Consider the following 22,926-nt stretch of genomic DNA (forward strand, 5'->3'; position numbering starts at 1 on the left):
TTACTCTCTCTTTTCTCCCCAAAATGTAACAGTAGCTGTCTCAAAAAAAGAGAGAGAGAGGGAGAGGGTGAGGGAGACGTCGGTTGTTTGCATGTAGGCGAGAAAAATGAATGGCTTACATCTGTTTTTCTTTAGTTTATAGCAAGTTCCCTTTATTCTCCCCAGACATTTTCATCTTCAACATCTCAAACTCTCAAATCAAATTTCTTTTAAGTCTCAAACCACCCAGCAAAACCAAAACCAACCAACCAACCAAGCCAACAAACAAAAACACCCCAGGAAAACTACATCCACACACACTCTGAAAGCTTTTGAAATAAAGGAATAGAGACAGTGGGCGTGTTATATTTCCCCTTCATTTGGTGGTGATTAGAACGCTGTTAGCGAATATCTACTTGCTCTCCAATCATCCATGATGCTGATCTTGGTCATGTTTGTACCTTGAAAATTTTAGTGAATTTGACGTGAGGAAAGAATTGAAACGAGCTTGCACAGCTGGGCTTGCTCTCTTGTACTTGTCATCACCATGAGAAGAACATCTATCAGGTAGCTGCTGATCAAGGATGATAGACGCAGAAAGCAAACCAGACACACAGCTTGGAGCCCAGCCCAACCAAGATTAGTTGAAATCTGGTCAACCCACAAACTCATAAGTGAGAAATAAATGCTTATTATCATATACCACTGAGAGGTTATGGTTGTTATACAGCATTATACGGCAACAGCTGACATTTCGCTCCCTAGAAATATTTTTTTCCTTGCTAACACTCTTGAATCTAGACCTCACTACTCCAGCTCCTACAGAGCTATTTTTAACAAAGTGCTTTTCCAACCAAGCAGCCTGGAAATTCAGTAAGGCTCTGTGTACTGTGGACCACTCAAGTTCCCCCCAACCCCTCCTTCTTTGTTTCTCCCCTCCTTAGCCCGGGACTAAACCTATTCTCATTTGTCAGATCTCCGGGTAATTAGGCGAATTCCAGAGGCCATGGTTAGATAGCATCTAATGTCACAGGACGAATTCCTCACTTACCAAAATGGACTTGATTTCATCAGGAGTAGCTTTGGTGTGGTTCATGAGCATTTCCTGGGCTATGTCCTTTCTGTTTACTAGTTTATTCATTTTCTCATAGGTGTCAGTATTTAAAAGAGACCATCCGAGAAACTGTGTGAGAGTCTGAAATAGATAGAATGTGATTCGATTCTCTAAACCTAAAGAAAAAATGATTTGGAGGCAACAGTTTGCATGCTTTCCTATCAATCATCTCCCTTCCACCATCAACAACCCAGTTCCTTGTTTTAATCTAAGAAAAAAAAAGAAAAAGTACAATAATCAGAGCCAGACAATAAAATTGGCTAAGCCCTTGTTTTTCAAAGTGCTCCATGCACCGTGAATACTTTATTAGAGGAGCGGAATTACAAAAATCCAGTAGATAAAGTGTGACCTGAAAATCAGAGAGGGCTGGAGGTGGCAGCAAGGGTGAGAGGTGATAGAAGGGGAGTAGGGAGAAAGGAGAGACCTTTCCCCAATTCCCTAGTACTGAAAAGAATTTTGATTAAGCCAAAAGTTCACACTTTGGTAGAAAACGGTACAGTTTACGGAAGTCAGGAAACAGAAATGACACAATAACAACATACTGACTGCAACCATGTGTGACTCACGTCTTAATTGCCCTTCAGAAACATCATTCCAGAATAACAAATAATTACGCATCTTCTATTATTTCATGCATTTCATCTACCTCCATTAGTTTATAATTGCACTTACCTCAGTGATGTGTTCATCATACTCATCAAAAGGCTTTCCATCCTTTCTGTTGTAAAATGTAGCTACACCCACGATGTCTTCCTTCTTGTTGACAATAGGCAGGGACAAGACGTTTTTAATGACCCAACCAGTCTCATCTACAGGTCCTTTCTACAAACAATAAAGACACTAAGGTTATTTTTTTATCTTTTTTTTTTTTTGAAATAACTATAGGTACACAGGAGGTTGCAGAAGAAATGTACAGAGAAGACCCATGTACCCTTTACCCAGTCTTCCCCATGATAACATCTTGTGTCACTATGGTACACTAACAAAACCAGGGAATACATATTGGTACGACCCATGGAGCTTATTCAGATTTCACCAGATTTATATGTATTTGTGCACGTGCGGGGGTAGGCAGGAGTGTTTCTATGCCAACTCATCACATAGGTAGATATGTGCAACCTCCCCTAGAACCAAGATAGAGAACGAATCCATCATCACGGGGCTCCCGTGCCCTACCCCTTTATAGCCACTAGAGCCCTCACTATTCCCCACTTAGGTTATTTTCAGTTTAAAGAAAGAATAATTGCGGGGTGTTAGATGCACAATTCCTATGTTGTATCAGAACACGGCTAGAACTATACAGCCATAAAAGTGCTGTAGTACATTTAAGTGTCCTAGAACCAAGTGTCTGTACTGTGACAACCCTACCCTCTTCTCTTTGACCTCTCCCGCTCCAGCCCTAGGGATGGGAAGCATTTACCTGTGTTACCTCAGTGTCCCCTGTTCATTTTTTCTGTCCTCCAAAACCTGTTTAGCTAAATTCTTATATTAAATTATCTCTGTTGAAATACCTAGTGTGGTTTCTGCTTTCCTGACTGATCCGTCAAGATCGTTTTTTGTTCTGTGGTGTGATTCCACTTAGTAAACATCTGTCAAGCCCCATGATGTTTCAGGACCTGGGCTAGCTGCTGGGGGTGCAAAGGTGAAAAAATCACAGTCCCTAAGCTCAAGATAACAGTCTAGTAGGGAATGCTGACACAGAAGTTCAGCAGTGTTTCTCAAAGTGTTGCCCAAAGATCAAGGGCAACAGATTTTTTTTCTTTTTAGCTTGTTTCATAATCTCTGGGCATGCATCTTAAATAGGCTCCCCAGGTAATTCTAAAGTCCTCCGAAGCCTGAGAACCATGGTGTGGCACCTGGACAGCATGCAACAAGGCAAAGGTAGCCAAGCACCCATCAGGCCAGGCTATTCCTTCTTCTGCCTGTCCTTGGCTTATTTAGTCATCCTCAGAGGCTCTGGTTAAGTCTCACCTCTCCCTTGAAGCCTTCTCTAACTTTTTTCACCCATATGGAACTTTCCTTTTTCAGAATTCCATCAGCACTTCTAGACTTGACTGTACAATTTAGCATTTAGATAATTTCCAAATGCTCTGGAACTGTTGATTGTTGTCTCTGAGGCTATTTTCTAATCTTACCAAAGAGCTGTTTCATAAACTGTTCAATTCTACCTAAGTGACAGGATAGTGCTGGGCATATAAGGGATGCTCAATAAACAACTGCTTATTAGTTGAAGAGCTTGCCTTTATACTTAGAATGAAAAGCAGAGAAACCAAACCTCAATTCATGCTTCCTAATGGTCAAAGCTTTGGGGGAAAGAAAAAGCAGTGCACGGTGGTTCTCAAAGTCTTCATTTTTGGTAAATACTATGAAATATTTATATACTTATATCCTCACAAGGATGAGAGACAACATCAATAACAGAAAATATTACCTGTGTGCAAGGTAAGCACCTGTGTATTTATTTTTAAAAAGCTTCCAAAATAAGCTTTACTGACTGCCTCTGTTTTTTCAGTACATATTCAGTTGGTACCTGTTCATGTTCACGTCTCTTGCTATTAAGTTAGAGCTTGTTCACAGAAAAGTGATAGAAGGAACTTAAGATTTAAGAGAAATAGGACAAAAACTTAAGACAGAAAATTCTATGTACTTTTTCTTCTGTGAATTGGGATCACTTTAATTCACGTTAAATGAAGAGCCCCTTACTCCACTTCAAGGAACACCCTGAAGACATCTACTTCCTAATCCCTGGAATCTGTGAACAGGTTACTTTAAATGGGGAAGGCGCATTAAACCAGCAGATGGAATTCAGGTTGTTAGTCAGCTGATCTTAACATAGGGAAATTATCCTGGATTTTCCAGGTGGACCCAATGTAATTACAAGGATCCTTAAAAGTAGAAAAGAGAGTCAGGATCAAAAATCAGAGAAGGAGATATGACAGCAGAAGCAAAGTCAGGGCGATGTGACTGCTGGCTTTGAAGATGGAAGGGAGCCATGAGACAAGGCAGCTCCAGAAGCTGGAAAAGACAAGGAGACAGGTTCTCCCCGAGATCCTTTAGAAAGGAACACAGTCCTGCCAGCACCTTGGATTTAGCCCAGTGTGACGCACTTTAGACTTCTGACTCCAGAACCGTAAGATAACTCAGCTGTGTTGCTTTAAGCCACTAAGTGGTAATTGTTACAGCAGCAACAGGAAGCTAATATGTACACCCTGCCCCCAAGAAACGCAGTTTGAGAATCATTGCCTTTGCAGGTTTGTTCTGACCACAGTTCACTTTGAATCATTGGTTTTCTCATTAAACTTCTCAGGTGCAAGAGGGACTAGTGAGAATGGAGGTGGGTGCGAGCAGGTGGACAGAATGGGAAGGCCCAGCAGGGTGGAGGTTTGCGGAGGATGGGCACCCTATCCTGAGTCTGCCTTTTGGAATGATCCACAGGGGCAATGCCTATGAGGGAAAACAGAGAGGGAGGCTGAGAGCCCATCAAGATGCAGTCCTGGGCTTCCCTGGTGGCACAGTGGTTAAGAATCCACCTGCCAATGCAGGGGACACAGGTTCAAGCCCTGGTCCAGGAAGACCCCACATGCCACGGAGCAACTAAGCCTGTGCGCCACAACTACTGAGCCTGTGCTCTAGAGCCTGTGAGCCACAACTACTGAGCCCACATGCCATAACTACTGAAACCTGCACTCTAGAGCCCATGAGCCACAACTACTGAAGCCCGCACGCCTAGAGCCTGTGCTCTGCAACAAGAGAAGCCACTGCAATGAGAAGCCCGCGCACCGCAATTAAAGAAAGCCCACACGCAGCAACGAAGACCCAATGCAGTCAAAAATAAATAAATAAATTTATTTTTTAAAAAAAGATGCAGTCCTGACCCCAGGGCTAAGGACAGAAGGAAGGATGGAGAGCTGGATGGGAGTGTCTTAGACCACAGTGCAGTTCTGAAAGAGTTTGCAGGGCTGAAGGGGATTCCTAGGACCAACAGTGCTGGTCAGAGGAGTCTGGCATCTCCCAGGAACTGGCCTGTGTTAGTATCCCGGCCCACAGGAAGTCCAGCCTCCGCGTGGACAGTGGGTTTCCCAGCCCAGCAGCCATTTGATGGTCATCCTTCCTACAGTCAGAGACCTGAGAAGCATGTTTTCATGGGCACTACACTGATGTTTTCTAAGGAGCTGGCCAATTCCTATAGGCTGGAGGTTTACCCCAGGTGGGTGCCCAGCCTCCTCTGCGCCGTCAGAGCCCTTGTGTGGCTGCTCCCACGGGGGCCACACGAGGACCCCACACACACAGAAAGCACAGGCCCCCAAACCTCTGAGCGCGGCCCGATTCTTCTGGGCCAGCTCCCTGCCCTCCCTGTTCAGACTATGACTGCTTAAGGTTCAGACACCTTCGAGAGTCCTTGTCCCTTTTTCCTGCCTGTGCACTCCTTCCCAGCACCCAGTTGCCATAAACAGAGGGGTCATGGCTGGGCACAGTGTGGTCACAATTAGGCCTTCGGAGGCAAGGAGGAAGGAGCTAGAGCAAACGCCATGTGGTGTCTGCACGCTTCCACGGTGGTGAGCAGAGAGGAGTGCGGAGAGCAGGAGGAAAGCTGCCCCGTAACTGGGCGAGTGAGCACAGGTTTCCCAGGCCTGGGGGCCCCTGCTGCTGAGGGTGCGCCCCTCACCCCACCCACCCCAGGCCGGCTTCGGCTGTGCCACGTGGGCAGAGATGGGGCTCTGTGGGCGTGTCGGGGTGAGACCGGAAGACAGACGCTAGTGGCCCCCACTGGGAAGGCCATCTCCACTCCCGACTGGGGCTGGGCTCCAACTGGATGTCTGCTAAAACAGGACACAGAACGGCAAGGGCCAGAAGGAGGAAAAGGAGAGGTTGCCGGGCCAATGGTCAGGTGGGGAGGGGGTGGAAGAGGGGACAGGTGGGGAGGGGCATCTCTGGATGTTGGAGGAGGAAAGATAAAACCAAGAGTCTGACAGCAGGAGGGGCTCCCAAGAACCCAACAAGAAGTTCCTTTTCCTGATAACAGCGGCAATAAGCCTCCGGGACGGGCCCGAGAAACCTCCAAAGGGCTGAACCCAGGTGGTAGGATGTATCCAGCTAATCATTCAGGCAGAGACCATTTACTGAGCACCTGTGACGTGCCAGGGCTGGTTTAGGCACTGGGTGGGAGAGGTGGCAGCCCCCCCGCCAAATGCTGGGGTGACAAACACCCTTCTCTCCTCCCCCCTCTTCTCCTTTCCCTGAAGAACGTGCTACTTGGTGGCCACCAGCCCAGCCAGGGTGAGTGGGACATAAGCCTTGCGTGTGCCTCCTGGTCACCCCCGAGCATAAGGCAGGCTCTGGGGATGGAGAGGGTCAGTGCCGCCCCCCTCCCCGCACTGACAGGGGAGGCCTGGCAGAGGGCAGTTACCTGAAATGTGAAGTATTCATCCGCTGGGGCGTTCAGCATGTTGCAGATCTGTTGCAAAGCAAGAGGAGCCATTAAGCCACAGAGCAGAACGAGAAAGAACGCGGGGAGCAAGGGCTTCCTCCCTGGGTCTCCACAGCTCGCAGACAACTTATTCACCCTAGACCTCAGTGCGGCCACATGTGCTAACAACACGCTGGAGTCGAGGGGGGCTGGGACCTGGGCCTCCTTTACTGGAGTGCTTGCATCTGAGCAAACGTCTCCTGGAGCAACAGAATACAAAGAAACTATAAGGGACTAAAAACAACTGCATGCATGCCCAGCTGGGGCAAATCACGAACGATAAGACACAAAAAGGCCACAAACCAACTGCCACTCCTGAGGTGCCAGGAGCAAACGCAGGGGACCGCGTGTGATCCCTGCACACAGCACGGCCAAGGGGGTGGGCAGACTTCTTAAACCGCCCCTCCGGCCCGACCCACCAATCCGCCCCCACCCTCGCCCCTCCCAGGAAGCAAACAAGGGCACCTGTGTCTTGTTTTTGCTCCCTCAAGCTGCTGCGAGTGCCAATAAAGCCTCGCCTGAATTTCTCCTCTGGCCTCTTACCAATTGCTATTGATTAAAGAGTCCAAGGACCTGGGTGGGTAACAAAGTTAGCTTCTCTTCTACTAATTAAGTCACTGGATGACATTTAGCCCCATCTCTGCTCCTTCCTACTCTCTCAGCCTCTAAGGATTCTTCTTCCAAATTCAAAGCAACTAGTTGTTCAGATCAAGGAGAGGAGGAGTCTAAGCAAAAGGGCCTTTCTGCCTGGGCAGGTGTGGCAGCAATGCTGGCAAGGCTCTGCTTTCCTTCTTTTTTTTTTTTTTTTCTGATGTGGGGTCCGGGTTGGGAGAAAGTGGCTACGGGGCAGGAGGGAAACGCCAGACAGCCTTTTAGGTGCGCCAAAGCAACTATTCATTACGAGACACCACTTTAAGTACTAAACTCAGGGACTACTGCTCACATCCATAAGGACAAGAAATCATTCCATTTTGGGGTCATTTCGGATTATCTTTACATCAGGTCAAATCAACAAATGGGTCTTTTCTTTTTTAAGCAACAAGCAGTGGATTTAATTTTTGGGGGGGAGATTTTTTTTTTATTCAAATGGCAAGTCACAAAAATTATAATCATCCTCATCAGTTCACTCAGTCCCGTGTAATTAATTTTTTTTCATCTTGATCTTTTGTTAGCACTTTTATGAATTCATCAGTTTTCCATTAGAGTTCTGAAAATGCTTGTTCATTCAGTTCAGCAGTATAGTCAGTTACCAGAAACCTGTACTTGTCAGAGTCTTTTCCATGAATTCCTTGAAGATGAAACCCTTTTATAGGAACATTTTTGCAAAAGCATCAGAGTAAACCCAGAACTGTCTGTAAATGACAAAAGACTTAAAAATGACCACGGTTAAAGATTTGATGAAAGTTCATAATAATGCAATTGACAAGGAAATTTAGTTATTTCTGAGATATGTAAAGCAATAACTAGAATTATGACTTACAACATGATACCAGAACGTATAAGATTTTTAGAAATTTCATGTAATGTCTGAAACATTTATATTAATGTCTTAATAAAAGACAATATCTTTCTTTCCACCAAAATTACATTAGATACTTTATTTTTGTTTGTTTGTTTTTGTTTTTCCAGCGTCATGATTTAATTAAGGGAGCACATTCATTGTAGAGAATATATTGATGACTGTAAATGTGACTCCTCATTACAGCCTTAAAATTTTTGAAACACCAAAGCACAAAGATGTCAATTATATATCCAGACTACAGGTACAAAACAAATACATGCATTTTCCATGCTCCAAAACTGAGTACACACTGTACTGTCACAGGGAAGGGGTTTACCAATGAAGACCTGACAATAAAGTACTCAAGATTGATATACCAAAATAAAATATAAAATAGGAGTTTATAAAAACAAGTTTGACAATAGCAGAGAGGACCCTTTGCATTTCTGAGCAAAAATGCATTTCATTATATGTACTCTCTCCTAAAATGAATAAACTGGTCACTTGAGAATGCTCTGTTTATTTCTTCTATTATACTACAACATTCTCCATGTGTTGGAAAGAAAAGTATTGTGCAGGATCTGTGGGATAAGCATACATGTGGATGGAGCAGCACAACTGCACCGGTTCTTACAACTCACTTCCAGATAAGGAGAAAGTGTCACTCATTAGTATGGCCCAGTCTTAGCCAATATTCAGTTTGGAAAGACACTGGGTTAAGATCAGAATGATCTGAAATTCCAAGTTCTAGAATTGATGATTTTATATGCCACTGTATTAGCCAGGCATCTTTTCATTTTAAATTTTTATTGGAGTATAGTTCATCTATAATGTTGTGTTAGTTTCTACTGTACAGCAAAGTGAATTGGCCACACATACCCATATATCCACTCTTCTTTACATTCCCCTCCCATACAGGTCATTATAGAGTATTGAGAAGAGCTCCTCGATAAATTAGATACTTTAAATCATAGCATTTTAAAGTTAGAAGGCACTTTAATAATTGTTTAAGCTTTTCTTTTCAAAGATGAGGAAACAGAAGCCCAAAGAGGATAAGTGATTTTGTTCAAATTCATGGGATGAAACGAGAACCGGGATCTCCAGTGAGGGTGCTGGTAGAAACGCCTCTCCTGCTAGGGGGCGGGGAAAGCCCTGATTTGTATCATTAACCAATTCCATACTGTAAATACTCCCCCCACGGAGGATTTCAAGTTGTCAACAGTTTAACAACCTGCTTACCAAACTCCCCAAAATCTACCAGTCTGGTGAGGAGGTAAGAGCAGGCCTCTCTATCTAGTGCGCTAACTGTGCCGGCCCCTCTGGCCCCAGGGAAGTGCTTTCTGAGAGCGCTTGAGCCAGGTCTACTGTTTTTGTACTACTCTTACAAAGCAAATGGGACCATCTTGCAAAGTTTTTGTTAGTATATACAGTCTAGGCATTTAAGGCCTCATCTGTGCTATCCATTCATTTTTATAACCTAATTTGAATAAAGAACATGAACTGATGGGCTGAGCATCCTTCAGTGTGTGTAAGAGAGACAAAAAGCAGTTTAGTTCCCTTTTCTGATCTTTCCATCAACAGTATCTGTTTTGGTCCAGGCTTTTCCAGCCTTTCGAGAACATCTATAGATGGGTCAAGGTCCTCGAGGCCAAGTATTTCACTCAATATTCAAAAACCCCTGGTGGCACAGTGGATAAGAATCCTCCTGCCAATGCAGGGGACACAGGTTTGATCCCTGGTCTGGGAAGATCCCACATGCCGTGGAGCAACTAAGCCCATGTGCCACAGCTACTGAGCCTGCGCTCTGGAGCCCGCAAGCCACAACTATTGAGCCTCAGTGCCACAACTACTGAAGCCCACACACCTAGAGCTCATGCTCCACAACAAGAGAAGCCACCGCAGTGAGAAGCCCGGACACCGCAATTAAGAGCAGCCCATGCTCATCACCACTAGAGAAACCCTCACGCAGCAATGAAGACCCAACGCAGCCAAAAATAAATAAATACATTTATTAAAAAAAAAATCCTCTCTACCCTCCCCATCTCTCTCTGTCTCTGTTTCTGTCTCTCTGTCTTCTCTGTCTCTAAGTTTACAGGTCATCTTGATTCCAGCTTGGTTGGATCCTGTATTTAATGCCTCCAATTCTATAAATGTAATTCTACAAACTAATTTTCATTTTTAATATCTCATGTTTTCAACTCTAAAAAGTCACTCAACTGAAGTCTGCCGCTTCCCAGTCAGAGCTGGGATTTACTGGTTTGATGAGAACTCTGTGGGCATGTGTTCCCCAAGTCCAGCAAGGTCCAGCTGAAGGACCTCTGAGACTGCTCACCTGAAAGCCTGCCTTTACTCTACTAGAAAGGGTTTGCGGGAAAATTATCAAGGGAAAAGTTTGAAAAAGCTAAAAGGAAAAGTTTCAAGCAGTCTAGAGGAGCATCATATATATACAATTAATTATGATTTAAATTGCACATCATGGACTTCCCTGGTGGCGCACTGGTTAAGAATCCGCCTGCCAGTGTAGGGGACACGGGTTCGAGCCCTGGTCCGGGAAGATCCTACATGCCGCAGAGCAAGTAAGCCCGTGTGCCACAACTACTGAGCCCATGTGCCACAACTACTGAAGCCCGTGCGCCTAGAGCCTGTGCTCCGCAACAAGAGAAGCCACCGCAATGAGAAGCCCGCGCACCGCAACGAAGAGTAGCCCCCACTCGCCACAACTAGAGAAAAGCCTGCGCACAGCAATGAAGACCCAATGCAGCCAAAAATAAATAAATGAATAAATAAATTTATTTTTAAAAATTGCACATCATTTTTATTATCCAGAAAACAGCATATATGGAATCTAAAAAAATGGTACAAATGAACTTATTTACGAAACAGAAATAGAGTCACAGATGTAGAAAACAAACATGGTTACCAGGGAGGGATAAATTGGGAGATTGGGATTGACATATACACTCTACTATATATAAAATAGATAACTAATAAGGACCTACTGTATAGCACAGGGAACTCTGCTCAGTACTCTGTAATGACCTATATGGGAAAAGAATCTAAAAAAGAGTGGATATATGTATATGTATAACAGATTCACTTTGCTGTAGTACAGCAGAAACTAACACAACATTGCAAAGCAACTATACTCCAATAAAAAAAATTTTTTTAAGTGGGGCATAAATTTCTTTATACTGGCTACAGCAGCTTTGGGGTATCAAACTTGATAAAAACCCTAAATAGAGCCTGGTAGATGGGATGCTGGGAAACCGAGGACAGGGGCCAGTGGTCAAGCTATTTGGCTATTTTGGTGAGGCTGAAAAATTGTGGTATCTGTGGATTCAGTTAGGAATGAATTGGAATATTTTGGTCATTACCACCAGGTCAGGAAGGACATTTAAAAATATTTCAATTATTAAAAAAGAGGGGGGCAGGAATTCCCTGGTGGTCCAGTGGTTAGGACTCCACGCTTTCACTGCCAAGGACCAGGGTTTGATCCCTGGTTGGGGAACTAAGATCCCACAAGCCACGTGGTGTGGCCAAAAAAAAAAAATTTTTTTTCAAAAATTTTCAATTATTTTGGGGCAATTTTGAAAACATGACATTTGTTAGTATATATTACTGTTTACTCCTAACAGACATAAGATTGCTTCTCCCTTCTTTTTCTTTTCTTCCCCTTTGGCATGTCTCTACACTAAGAGATCATGTCACCTGGTAAGGCCACCTGGTCCTGTAAACCAACTAAGCCCAGAGTTTGGGCATCCTCCTTGAAACCCAGGGTAAATCATCCCACACAGAAAGATTATCTTGCAGTCACAATAGCATTTCCTTACTCTGTCACCATTCTGAACCCAGAAATGTTCACACTAAGCAGAGGCAGATTTATGACAGTAAAAGAAAAAACACTAGACAACTTAGATTTTGTTTCACTTCTCCTATGACCCTTGGGTGACTCTTTTAGTCACTGTAATTCACATGCCCATATACTAAATAATGAAGATGCATGAACACTAGCATAACACAATGCCAACACTAAAGAAGAAACAACTATGCAAATAAATGCTTAAAAATTTTTTTTTAGAAACTTGGGTTTGAAGGGGGAAGAAGGAAAAATGCCAACATAAAGAAACATTAAAAGCACCGAACATTCTTGCGGGGAGGAATCTTGATGCGAAAAAAAAAATGACACAGATGGTGGAACAGCCCAACTAGGGAGAGAAATCAGCCATGAGAAGGAAGGAAAGTATGGTCAAGGCCGAGTGGGAAAGCTACAGAGACCTGGTCCTCTGGCCCTGAGGCCTATGGGACCTACCGGAGACCTGTTGTTTGTTGTCTTCCCACCCCTGACCTTTCTCAGCCAGACCTGGCCTACTGTCCCCCCATCCCACCCTCCCCTGAGAGACCAGGGCAAAAATCTTCACTTCATCTATCAACTCACTACATTTTGCATTGCAATCAGTGGCAAAGTTCTTTCTTTATATATATTTTCATTTCTGTCAGTAATTTTCCTTGTTTCAAGAGTCTTGACCAAGGGAACTATACTTAAGATCAAATTAAACCCAGAATGAACCATAGTCATGAACTGCCAAAGGATGTCTGAAATTTGTGTGGCCACAGAATAAGAGGTTGGGGATGGATTAATCTTTCTCATGTTAACTAAATATTTTCTTGTAGAGTTTAGGAGTTTCTAGTTCACTTACATTTGACCGCCAAGATTCCTCTCTCCTATGTCCTGTGCCAAACCTCACCCTTACCTGGTGCATTCTTATTTTCATAATTGTTCCCATCTCTTGGCTAATAAAAGTTTCATCCAATGTTATGTAAGATTTGAATTTGTTCAATAACTTACAAATCCATTTTCAGCAACGTATGTTGGCAACCCACTAACGAGAGTCCAGTGGTCCGCAGGAGGTGTCCTTGAAGAAGATTAGAAGAAAGAAAATCATTGCTATACAGAGAAATGCACTGGATACAAAAATAAAATGGCAACTCCTGCCGCTGCCTCATGGCAATACTCACGGAATGACTCTGATCTCTTCTTTTCCGTGTAAAATGTAATCGATGATTTTATAAAACATGACTTCCTAAGAGGAAAGAAAGAGAATATGAGAAAAATCTTACTTCTCAAAGAAGACACTTTTCCTTAATGAACTTATATTTTAAAATTTAAATAACACCTTATTTCCCAACCACATTTCTCTGCATAACATAAATCACCAAACTACTCATGTCCTAATTATAAGCCTGTAATAAGACTGGAAATATCACTGGCCACTTATCTATATGAATAAGCCTATTGAACTAATATTAGAAAGTTGAATTCAGCCTAACAGCTTCTAGGGGAATCTTGTGTTTTAATTTCTTTCTATTGTCCAGAAATAACCGACTAATCACTCCAGGGGAACGAGTCATGGAATTTCTCAACCACAGTCAATGTTTTCCCTTCCCAGCTGTACAGGGGCCAGTGGTCAAGCTTCCAGCACTTGCTTTTCTGAACAGGGTGCCTCGGAAGCAGGATTCGGTGGATACATTGTCAAAGCTGGAAGCAACTTGAAATCTAGTCTTTCTACTTCTTTGGGCAGATGAAGAACCTGAACATTCCATCCCATGCCTTCCCTTTCCTGTGTGCTGGGGATACCGTGGTGGAACAAGCTTCCTATGAAGCTTGCAGTCAAGGGGGAAAGTAAATCTAACCCAACCCTTCCCTGGAGATCCCAGTCCAGGGTGTCAGAAGGTGGTCCTGGGCTCAGTGTGTTTAAAAAACTGTGCAGGAGGCTCTGATGCATCCTTCCCTATGGAGAAGCACTGGTCCACCAAGCCCTGGCTTCACAGAAAACGAAACTGAGAAGTTAAACAATGAGTGAAGGCGAGAGCCACCCAGCTGGTTTGGGGCGGAGCTGGGACTTGAACCGCAACCTCCTTGTCCGGTGCTCTTTCTACTACTCCAAGGCCCCCCAGGAAGTCAGAGGACTAGAACCTTCTAGTCCTTCTTGAGCCAGCGCTCCTTCCTTTATGCATGGCCTCCTCTGGTTTTAGCGCCTGGTACAGGTATCATCAACAGAGACGTCTGCACTCACTCTGCCATCTGGTGTCTTTGGACCTTTGTAAGGCTCGACTTCTCCAAGCTTGACAGGCCACTCATCGTAGAATTCCTGGAGGCGATTATATTTAAACATTATTAAGCAAACTGTTCCGGGACCTACCATATCTTATACGAAGGTCATTGGTTTGCATGTTTTATGTTAACTTATAATCCTGGAATTTTAAAGCTCTTTTTCAGCAATACCACTTATGAACTTGTGACTGTGAACAAGTCAACCTTTTTAATCTGTAAAATGGGGACAATAATAAAATTTATACTATAGGGTCATTGTGTGGATTAAATGAATAATACAGAGCACCTACCCTGACACATAGCTAAAAGTACTTAATAGATAGCAGCTCTTTTATAGACAATTAAACTAAATCCAGATAGGTTAAGAGGCTTGTCCAAAGTCATGCAGAATGGACAACAGTGTTGCTTGCCTTACCCAACATTCAATTCCCCCTCTTCCTTGCTAACAAAACCTGATTTTATTTAGTTATCAGGTGGTGATTTGTTCAGGGAAGATGGGCCCTGCACAGCTCACGAGTGGTCTATGTAAGGTGCCTGGAATTAGTTTGAGGGCAGGTATGTGGCCTGGATATGGACAGTGAAGGAGAAGTCTTCCAAGGGCCTTCTGATGAAAGGTTTTCTTTAGACGAAGGGCGATGAGAATGATATTTGTAGGAAATGTCTCCCAATTTTGTCATGTCTATGAACCAGGTCTTGAGCTGCAATAGCCATCTTACCCCCACAAGAAGAGACCTCACCAACAATGCTGAAGGGAGCAGAGACTTTACCAGGAAAAAATGAAAAGCACCTGGGACTCTGATGCCTGTATTGAGCTCTGAATTAATCAGCCATAGAACTGCCCTATTTTGGGACTTCTTGTTAAATGAGATAATAACTGTCATGTTACTAAAGATGCTTTTAGTTGGGTCTGATGTTACTTGCAGCCAAAAGCATCCTAACTAATACAGTCAGCTAGAAACTCCCAGAGCCAGGATCAGGACTCAGCCCTCCTGACACTTGGTCCCATGTTTATCCACTTAGAACAATTATCGTGAAAAGATAATTTCCAATCACATGGAGAGTAATAAATATAAATGATATGGTATTCATTAGTTATGTTGAACTAGGAGAGCTACAACAGAATTAATGAAGCAAGATGAGAAATGAGCATTATATTGTGTGAGTAATATTAAATATTTTTAAATTTCTACTTTAAAATAATTTTAACTTTTCAGAATATAAATCCTCAAACTGGTAATAAAAATACACTTTATTTTTATGCCCTAATATGTGCTGGACACTATATAGATATAGATTTAGACATTTAGCTATAGATAGATAGATATGGATATACAATTTCCAAATAATCTCAAACCCTCACAACTGATGAGAGAAGTCCTCATTTTACAGATGCATAAACCAAGAATCAAGGAGGTTAAAAGAAGTTGCTGAAAAGAAGCACAAAGTCAAAGAACTGACACTACCCAACTTTGAGCCTTACTATATAGCTACCATAATCAAGAGAGTGTGACACCGGTGGAAGAATAGACAAAGAAATCAATGGAACAGAATAGACAGCCCAGAAATAGACCCACACAAATATTATCAATTGATCTTTGGCAAAGCAGCAAAGGCAATGGAGAAAGAATAGTCTTTTCAACAATTGTACTGGAACAATTGGACATCCACATGCAAAAAAAAAAAAAAAGAATCTAGATATAGATCTTATGACTTTCATGAAAAACAACTCACAATGGATCATAGACCTAAATGTAAAATGCAAAATTATAAAACTTCTAGAAGATGACATAGGAGAAAATCTAGGTGAACTTGGGTTTGGTGGGATTTTTTAGATACAACACCAAAAAATGGAAAAATCAGACTTCCTTAAAATTAAAAGCTTCTGCTCTGCAAAAGATACTGTTAAGAGAAAGAAAATATAATACTCTGGGAGAGAATATTTGCAAAACACATATCCAATACAGGATTTGTATTTAAAATACTTAAAAATGAATGATAAGAAAATAACCCAATTAAAAAGTGAGCAAAAGATCTGAACAGTCATCTCCCCAAAGAAGACATACAGATGGGAAATAAGCATTTGAAAAGATGCCCACATCACATGTTGTCAGGAAATGCAAATTAAACCAATGAGATACCACTACACACCTATCAGAATGGCCAAAATCTGGAACACTGACAAAACCAAATGCTGGCGAGGATGTGGAGCAACAGGAACTCTCAATTATTGCCAGTGGGCATGCAAAATGGTACAGTCACTTTGGAAGACACTCTGGCTGTTTCTTACAAAGCTAAACATAGTCTTATCATGTGACCCAGCAATAGCCCTTCTTGGTATTTACCCAAAGGAGTTAAAAACTTACGTCCACACAAGAATCTACACACATTAACAGCAGCTTTATCCATAATTGCCAAAATTTGGAAACAACCAAGATGTCTTGCAGTAGCTGAATGATTAAGCAAACTATGGTGTATCCAGACAAGGGAATATTATTCAGCATTAAAAAGAAATGAGCTATTAAGCCATGAAAAGACATGGAGGAAACACAAATGCATGTTGCTAAGGGAGATAATTTAATCTGAAAAACCTACATGCTGTATGATTCCAACTATATGGCGTTACAGAGAAGGCAAAACTACAGAGGGAGTACAAACATCAGTAGTTGCCGGGGGCTGGGGTGGGGAGAGGAAGGGCTCCATAGGCAGAGCACAGAGGGTTTTTAGGGGGGGAAACTATGCTGTAGGATACTGTAATGGCAGATATATGGCACTATGTATTTGTCAAAATGCATAGAACAGTATAACACAGAGAGCTGAATGTAAACTGTGGGCTTTAGTTAATAATGACACATCAATATTGATTCAACAACTGTAACAGATGTACCGCATCAAGGCAAGATGTTAATAACGGGAAAGGGCGGGGGTAGGGAAGGAAGAGGTCACGTAGGGGAACTCTCTGATCTTGCTGCTCATTTTTTCTGTAAATCTAACATTACCCTCAAAGAATAAAGTCTATTAATTAAAAAAAAAAAAAGACTTGTTGAAGACATATAGTCAGGAAGTGGAAAAGCCAAGCTCAGATCTTTTTTGCTCCAAAAACGTACATGTTTACCTCTATACCATACTTTCTTGGCACTGGTTCTTACGATCTACCGTGACTAGTAGTTTACATAGCGTATCCATTTTTTTTTTAATGGATTGCATTTCGTGTGATGTGCATTTTATAGGTGATGTTAGGTGAGACCAAATGTACGGAACAGTGACCTTCTCCTTGGTCATGTCCAGCAGTCCAATGGAGTATCGTTCACAGTTCAGGTATGTTCTAACAGTGTAGAGAGCTTTGTGAAACTGTCGCTCAACATCTGTGAGCTCTTCAAATACTTTGTTGGCTGACCACATGAGGATCTGAAAGTGAGTATTAAACAGAAAACAATCAGAACAAAATATAGTACGAAGAGGAGCATCAGTCAGAAGAAAGCAGGAGGTGCATCAGATAAAATGAATTGCATTGCAAACAACGCAATTCCATTTTGGCACATGTACATGTCCGACAGATTACTCAGATTTTCTGAGTGGGATGATGAGTAGACCTTTTGCAAGGATGTGGGTTTATGAAAGGGGAGAAGCCATGACTGGTCCCCATGTCCAAATGTTTTGGCTCAAAGGGCAAGTGATCTAACAATAAATGCAGAGACAGTTCCTGGGCAGAGGGTCCAGTATTGGTGGCCCACTGGCTCCTGCCGGTTCCTATGGGGAGAAAGCCACATGCCTCCTTCCATGCATCCTAAGCTAGTCAAAGGTCTCCTTACCCGGACAGTGAGCCCAGGACGAGACCTTGGAAGTCCTCCATCCCAACCACCCTCCCACCATTGTACTCATGAAGAAACAGAGGTCCACAGAGCGGTCCAACTCAGGTATCCTGGCTACTAATGTTGTTCTTTATCCCTCTGGCTCAAGGAGGCAACAGAGGAGTGATGTGCTTCTCAAATTAATACCTTTACTATGTATTGGGTCGGCCAAAAAGTTCGTTCGGGTTTTTCCGTAAGATTTTACAGAAAAACCCAAACGAATTTTTTGGCCGACCCAATACCAGGAATACATAGTTCTGCTAAAAGCTTTATGTGAACTAATTCATTCAATGACCATTTAATAGTCACAACAACCATGTGGGGTAAGTACTACAATTATCATTGCTATCTCATAGAGGAAGAAACCACAGCTACCCAGGATACGGACCGAAGAAAGCAAGCCAGCTGTACCTACAGATAGAGGGACAGGAAGATGGGGTGGGGGGGAGGGGACATAAGAGGACACTGAGGATAGAAGTTTGGAGATCTTATCCATGTGGTGTGGATAGGAAGGGTCTGGGCTTGTTGCCTCTGGGTTGCTTTGTCAGACAGGTCAGCATGGAGTGGTTAATGTCACCTTCTCTTTACCTGACTTCTTCGGGATTCAATACTGTACAAGTAGTTGGTATGATGAAGCTTTAGGATGACAGAAACAAAGCTGAGGTATTTGGAAAAGACCTACAGATGGCAGAGAAAAACAAATTAGGTGTGACATCTTTCTTTCAGTTATACAACAAATAAATTTCCTGCGCCTCCTATGGGATGCCCAGGGTCAGCGTTACCTCTTCATCCCGTTTGGAAAATTCAGATGCATCTACTTTGTTAACTGCCATAACCACAGCAAGAACCTCCTTGCCCGTCACGATGGGGGTTGCCAGCAGGTTCCTGGTGACATACCCGGTTTGTCTGTCCATGAAGTCAGAAAAATGGCTGTTCTGCAAGATACATTCACACATTTGCCAAAGCAGCATAGGACCATGAGTGTAGATGTGGGAATGATAACAGATCGTCCTCTCTAGTCCAAGTCCTACCAAGATAACCAGGGCCGCTGCACAGTGGTCCCGAGCAAACAGTCCCCACCCACCTCCCACCCTCAATTAGAGAGAATGAATGAAGCACAGAATGAAACTGCCCGTTTCCAAATGAGCATTTCCCGCCTGAACTATGGTCTATCCCGGTTAGGCTGAGGTTGGGCCAGGAGAAAAGAGGTGATGTTGTGGCCAAATGGAAAGTGAGGTTCTAAGAGGGAGGCGGGGGGAAGATGCAGGATTACAACAGGCAGAAAGTGTGTGTCAGAAGGAGAGCACAGCTGGGATTCCGTAGAGCTCTTCTTTTTAATCACAGCAGTAAAATGTGCACTTGAAACCACTCAACCCATCATAACACAAAGAAAAAATTATTAATCCCCCAAACTCCTCCTCCTTGAGGAAATCCATGTTCCTGCTTAGTACATCTCCTTCTATGCCTTTCTCTCTGCTCAAAGGGTTTACTTTTCTTTTTTTAAATAAAATTTCCTTTTCTAATTTTATACAATCCTTTCGTCACTTAACACTACCTTACGAACTTCCGATGTGTACGATGTGAACCCATCTTCTGGATTCTTGTGGACCGCTCCACAGTGCGGGGGCCCTGGATCTGCTCAGCCCGCCTCTCCTGATTCAGTCTGTTGATAGTTTTCCCCACTGCAAACAATACTGCACTAATCACTCTTGCTTTTATTTTTATGTGATGGACTCCCCGAAGTGGAAATTCCTTTTGCTGGATCAACAGGTGTATGCAGTTTTTACTTAACGCTAAGGGCTTTTACAGATGGTTGAAATTCTTACCTCTCCTGGTCATTTATGAAAGGACCACCCTCTTGCCAGCACCAGATACTTATCAGTTTCTCAAAGATCTACCAAGTCAGTGTCTCTCATTCATATTTTTTATTTCTTTCCTTGGGGAAAATGAAGTGTATCATCCCAGTTACAAACTTCAAGTAGTAGAAGCGAGAGCTGACTCTAATACAAGAACCACGGAAAGGGCAGGGTGATGAGTTTGGAGAGGCACACAAATGGAAGGGCTCGGAGGAAGGTCAAGGACAGCAGTTATCTTATTAGCTGTAATTGAGAGGAATACCCACTCTAGTTGGGTGTAGACTCAGCCTGCTGTGGGTCCTGACTGTCTCCCCTTTGAGTCTTCTTCAATTAGAACTGAACTTTCCACCTGACTTTGAGACTCAGTAGCCAAAATTAATGTGGTGTTCCTTTCACAAGTTGTTCATTTCTGCATGTTGATGGTGCTTCTAAGAGCAGCACAAATCGTGGAGGCTGGACTCTGTTCAATTTCCCAAAGTAAAAATGTGAGAGTCCACTGGTGCGTGACTTCCAGGCCAGAGTTTCCAGCAGAGAACAAGGGCTGCTTCGTCAACAGAATCACAGCTCTGCTCAGAGCAGTAGACCCGGGCTGTGCCTCAGAATCACCTGCAGACTGATGCAGATTTGCAGACCTCACAGCAGACCTACCAAATCCTAACTGCCTACAGTGGAATCTGTCTTCACCAGGAATCTGAACTTCTGGCGGATGAATCAGTTCTGTGGAGGATCCTTAGAGATGTGAGATGCTAAGGGATTCAGATGCAGCCCTTGACCCCAGATGTCTTCTATACCTTCCCGAAGTGGAACCACAGAAACCAACTACTTATGTAGGAGGCAGCATTGCATAAGGGGTGAAGAAGGTTCTGGAGTCAGACTCCTTGGCTGAAATGAGGCCCAGATTTACTAGCTGTGAGACCCTGGGCGTGCTACTTAACCTCTGCATCCTCATTTTTTAGTCTGAACATGGGAACAATGAGATCATCTACTGTCTAGAGTCTCTGATGTGAAGAGAATAACATAGTGTGGGCAGAGCACTTAGAAAAGAGTCTGACACATATTAATAGTAGGTGCTCAATTAATACTAGGAAGAGAGACCTGGGACTTTGGGGGCCTCCCTGGGTGAGAAGTCATTCTGATTTTGCATTACCATTCTACTTCTACCTCTAGCTTTTCTAACCCATTCCAACCACTGAAGAAATTAGATGCTCTCAGCTGATGTAGGCCTCCTATGCCCAGGAGCATGCTCGCTCCCGAGGGCTGAGTCTCTGCCCCACGCCAACAGAAGCCCTATTTCTTTGCTAACTGCTTTATCTGTGACTTCTCTCTACCTCCTGCAGAACCTTCACTCAGTCCAGAATAGCTCCAGACTTTGGGAGGTTCTTTCTCTTAATCCGCTGCTATAGCCAGGCTGGCTCACTGTCCATCTTCCTCCTAACCCGTTATCCATTACAGAACGTGATCACTTTCACTTACATCACGGTGCTGGGCACTAAAGGAATAACCAAAACGCCCCAAACGTGCAGCGTTTCTTGGCAGACGCTCTTCACTCTACAGCTTCAAAACTGGATGCTAGTTTATTCTAGATTCTAAACACAAGGAAATGTTCTTACATTCAATTGGCTGTTTCGAGAAAATGACTTAGAAGTTTCAAAATTTAATGCTTGCTTATCATTGCATCTGAAAATCCTGGACAAAACCATCTGTCAAATTACAGGGTAGGGTGAGGCAAGGTTTTCCAGCTTTGTGTTTTCACTGGTTCAAGCAATCCTTGGTGAAGTTGCTTTGAGTAAATCCTGTACCTTTCGGACTGACAAACTCCCCTTGGTGGTCATTCTTCAAAGAAGCCAATGAAGGCAACTGGGAACATGGTTTAGAGCAGCGGGCCCCCTGGATCCCTCAGCCAATCTTAGCATTGCTAAATTCTGATTAAACATCTCAAGAGCCAGAGTCAGAAAGAGAGAAGGGCAGAAAGGGAGCTATAAGCACCCTGTTAATTATTGAAAACGTAGGATTCTCGCATGGCTTTCTTTTAAACCACAGTCAGGAGAACCACCCATAGAGTTAATCACCAGCTTTCCCAATACAATAAGAAATGATTAACTTGTGGAGGATATGTCTCAGTTTCCTGTTATTAAGTTTCCCTGCCTTTAACCTGTTTTAAAAACAGGCCATAATCATTGACCCAGTTTTGGCCACCTACACCCAGCCCCCAACTTCTCTTGGCATTAATATAATATTACCATAGCTTTCATTTATTGAGCACCTACTAGGAGTCAGGCACTTTATGTACATTTCATCTGTACATTTGGTTACTCTGTTTCTCAGGTGCAGAAACACAATCCATCACGCAGTTGCCTTGTCTCAGACCTGGATATACGCCCAGGTCACCTGATTTCAAAGCTCTCACCCGACACCATGTGGCTTCTCTGTTGCCAAAGCTGGGAGAATCCAGTTCTGCCTCTGGTCTATGTGTGAGAAGTCCTTCCCTCCCTGTGCCCACACTGCCCACCAGGGAGGAGTCCTGTGTGGTCAGGGCTATGGCAAAAAAAAGGAGGCCTTGGAAGACCTGGTTTAGGAGCCCAGACCCAGCACCTCCTGCCTAACTGACCTTGGGAGGATTCACACATATACAGGATGGAAATAAAAATACAGTCCTTGCCCTCTGCACAGGGTCTTGGCCAGAATCAAGTGAGATAAAGAACGAGAGAAATCTTCACCAAGTGTCAAGTGCAATGAAAAGGTGAAGCGTTAATAGAAATGTCACTTAAAACATTTCCAACTCCCTTCTCTTTGCAGATTTTACCACAGCTTAAGTGCGGTGAAACTGCAGGGCTGCGGGGTGGGATGAGGGTGGGAACAGAGCGAGGAGGCCTCATCCTCTCCAGCCACTCTCAGTTACTGCCCAGACCCTGGACTCCAGGAGAGATGCAGCCCCCCATGACCGCAACTTCCTGTCTGCCCAAGGGAATAAACTAAAGGCTCCAGGAGCCCTTTCCATCTAATCATCCACAGTTAATTTGAAATTTACTTCCTCCTCTTACATCTGTCC

At 43.4% G+C, this 22,926-nt stretch overlaps 1 protein-coding gene across 3 annotated transcripts in view; it reads right to left on the reverse strand.

The window, feature by feature from the left end:
- PDE6C (phosphodiesterase 6C) overlaps window positions 1–22,926 on the reverse strand; it is a gene marked incomplete at its 5' end in the record, with an annotated part of 60,348 nt that overhangs the window by 34,783 nt on the left and 2,639 nt on the right. For all 3 annotated transcript variants that reach the window (XM_082855033.1, XM_082855034.1, XM_082855032.1), the window contains 9 exons: window positions 1,031–1,174; window positions 1,766–1,915; window positions 6,501–6,548; window positions 12,908–12,974; window positions 13,078–13,142; window positions 14,136–14,210; window positions 17,438–17,578; window positions 18,610–18,699; window positions 18,804–18,956. In XM_082855033.1, the coding sequence (XP_082711159.1) occupies window positions 1,031–1,174; window positions 1,766–1,915; window positions 6,501–6,548; window positions 12,908–12,974; window positions 13,078–13,142; window positions 14,136–14,210; window positions 17,438–17,578; window positions 18,610–18,699; window positions 18,804–18,956 (933 nt within the window). The remainder of the gene's footprint in view (window positions 1–1,030; window positions 1,175–1,765; window positions 1,916–6,500; window positions 6,549–12,907; window positions 12,975–13,077; window positions 13,143–14,135; window positions 14,211–17,437; window positions 17,579–18,609; window positions 18,700–18,803; window positions 18,957–22,926) is intronic.

Source organism: Leucopleurus acutus (assembly GCF_964270905.1).
Source record: "Leucopleurus acutus genome assembly, chromosome: 14".
NCBI classification, from domain to species: Eukaryota; Metazoa; Chordata; class Mammalia; order Artiodactyla; family Delphinidae; genus Leucopleurus; species Leucopleurus acutus.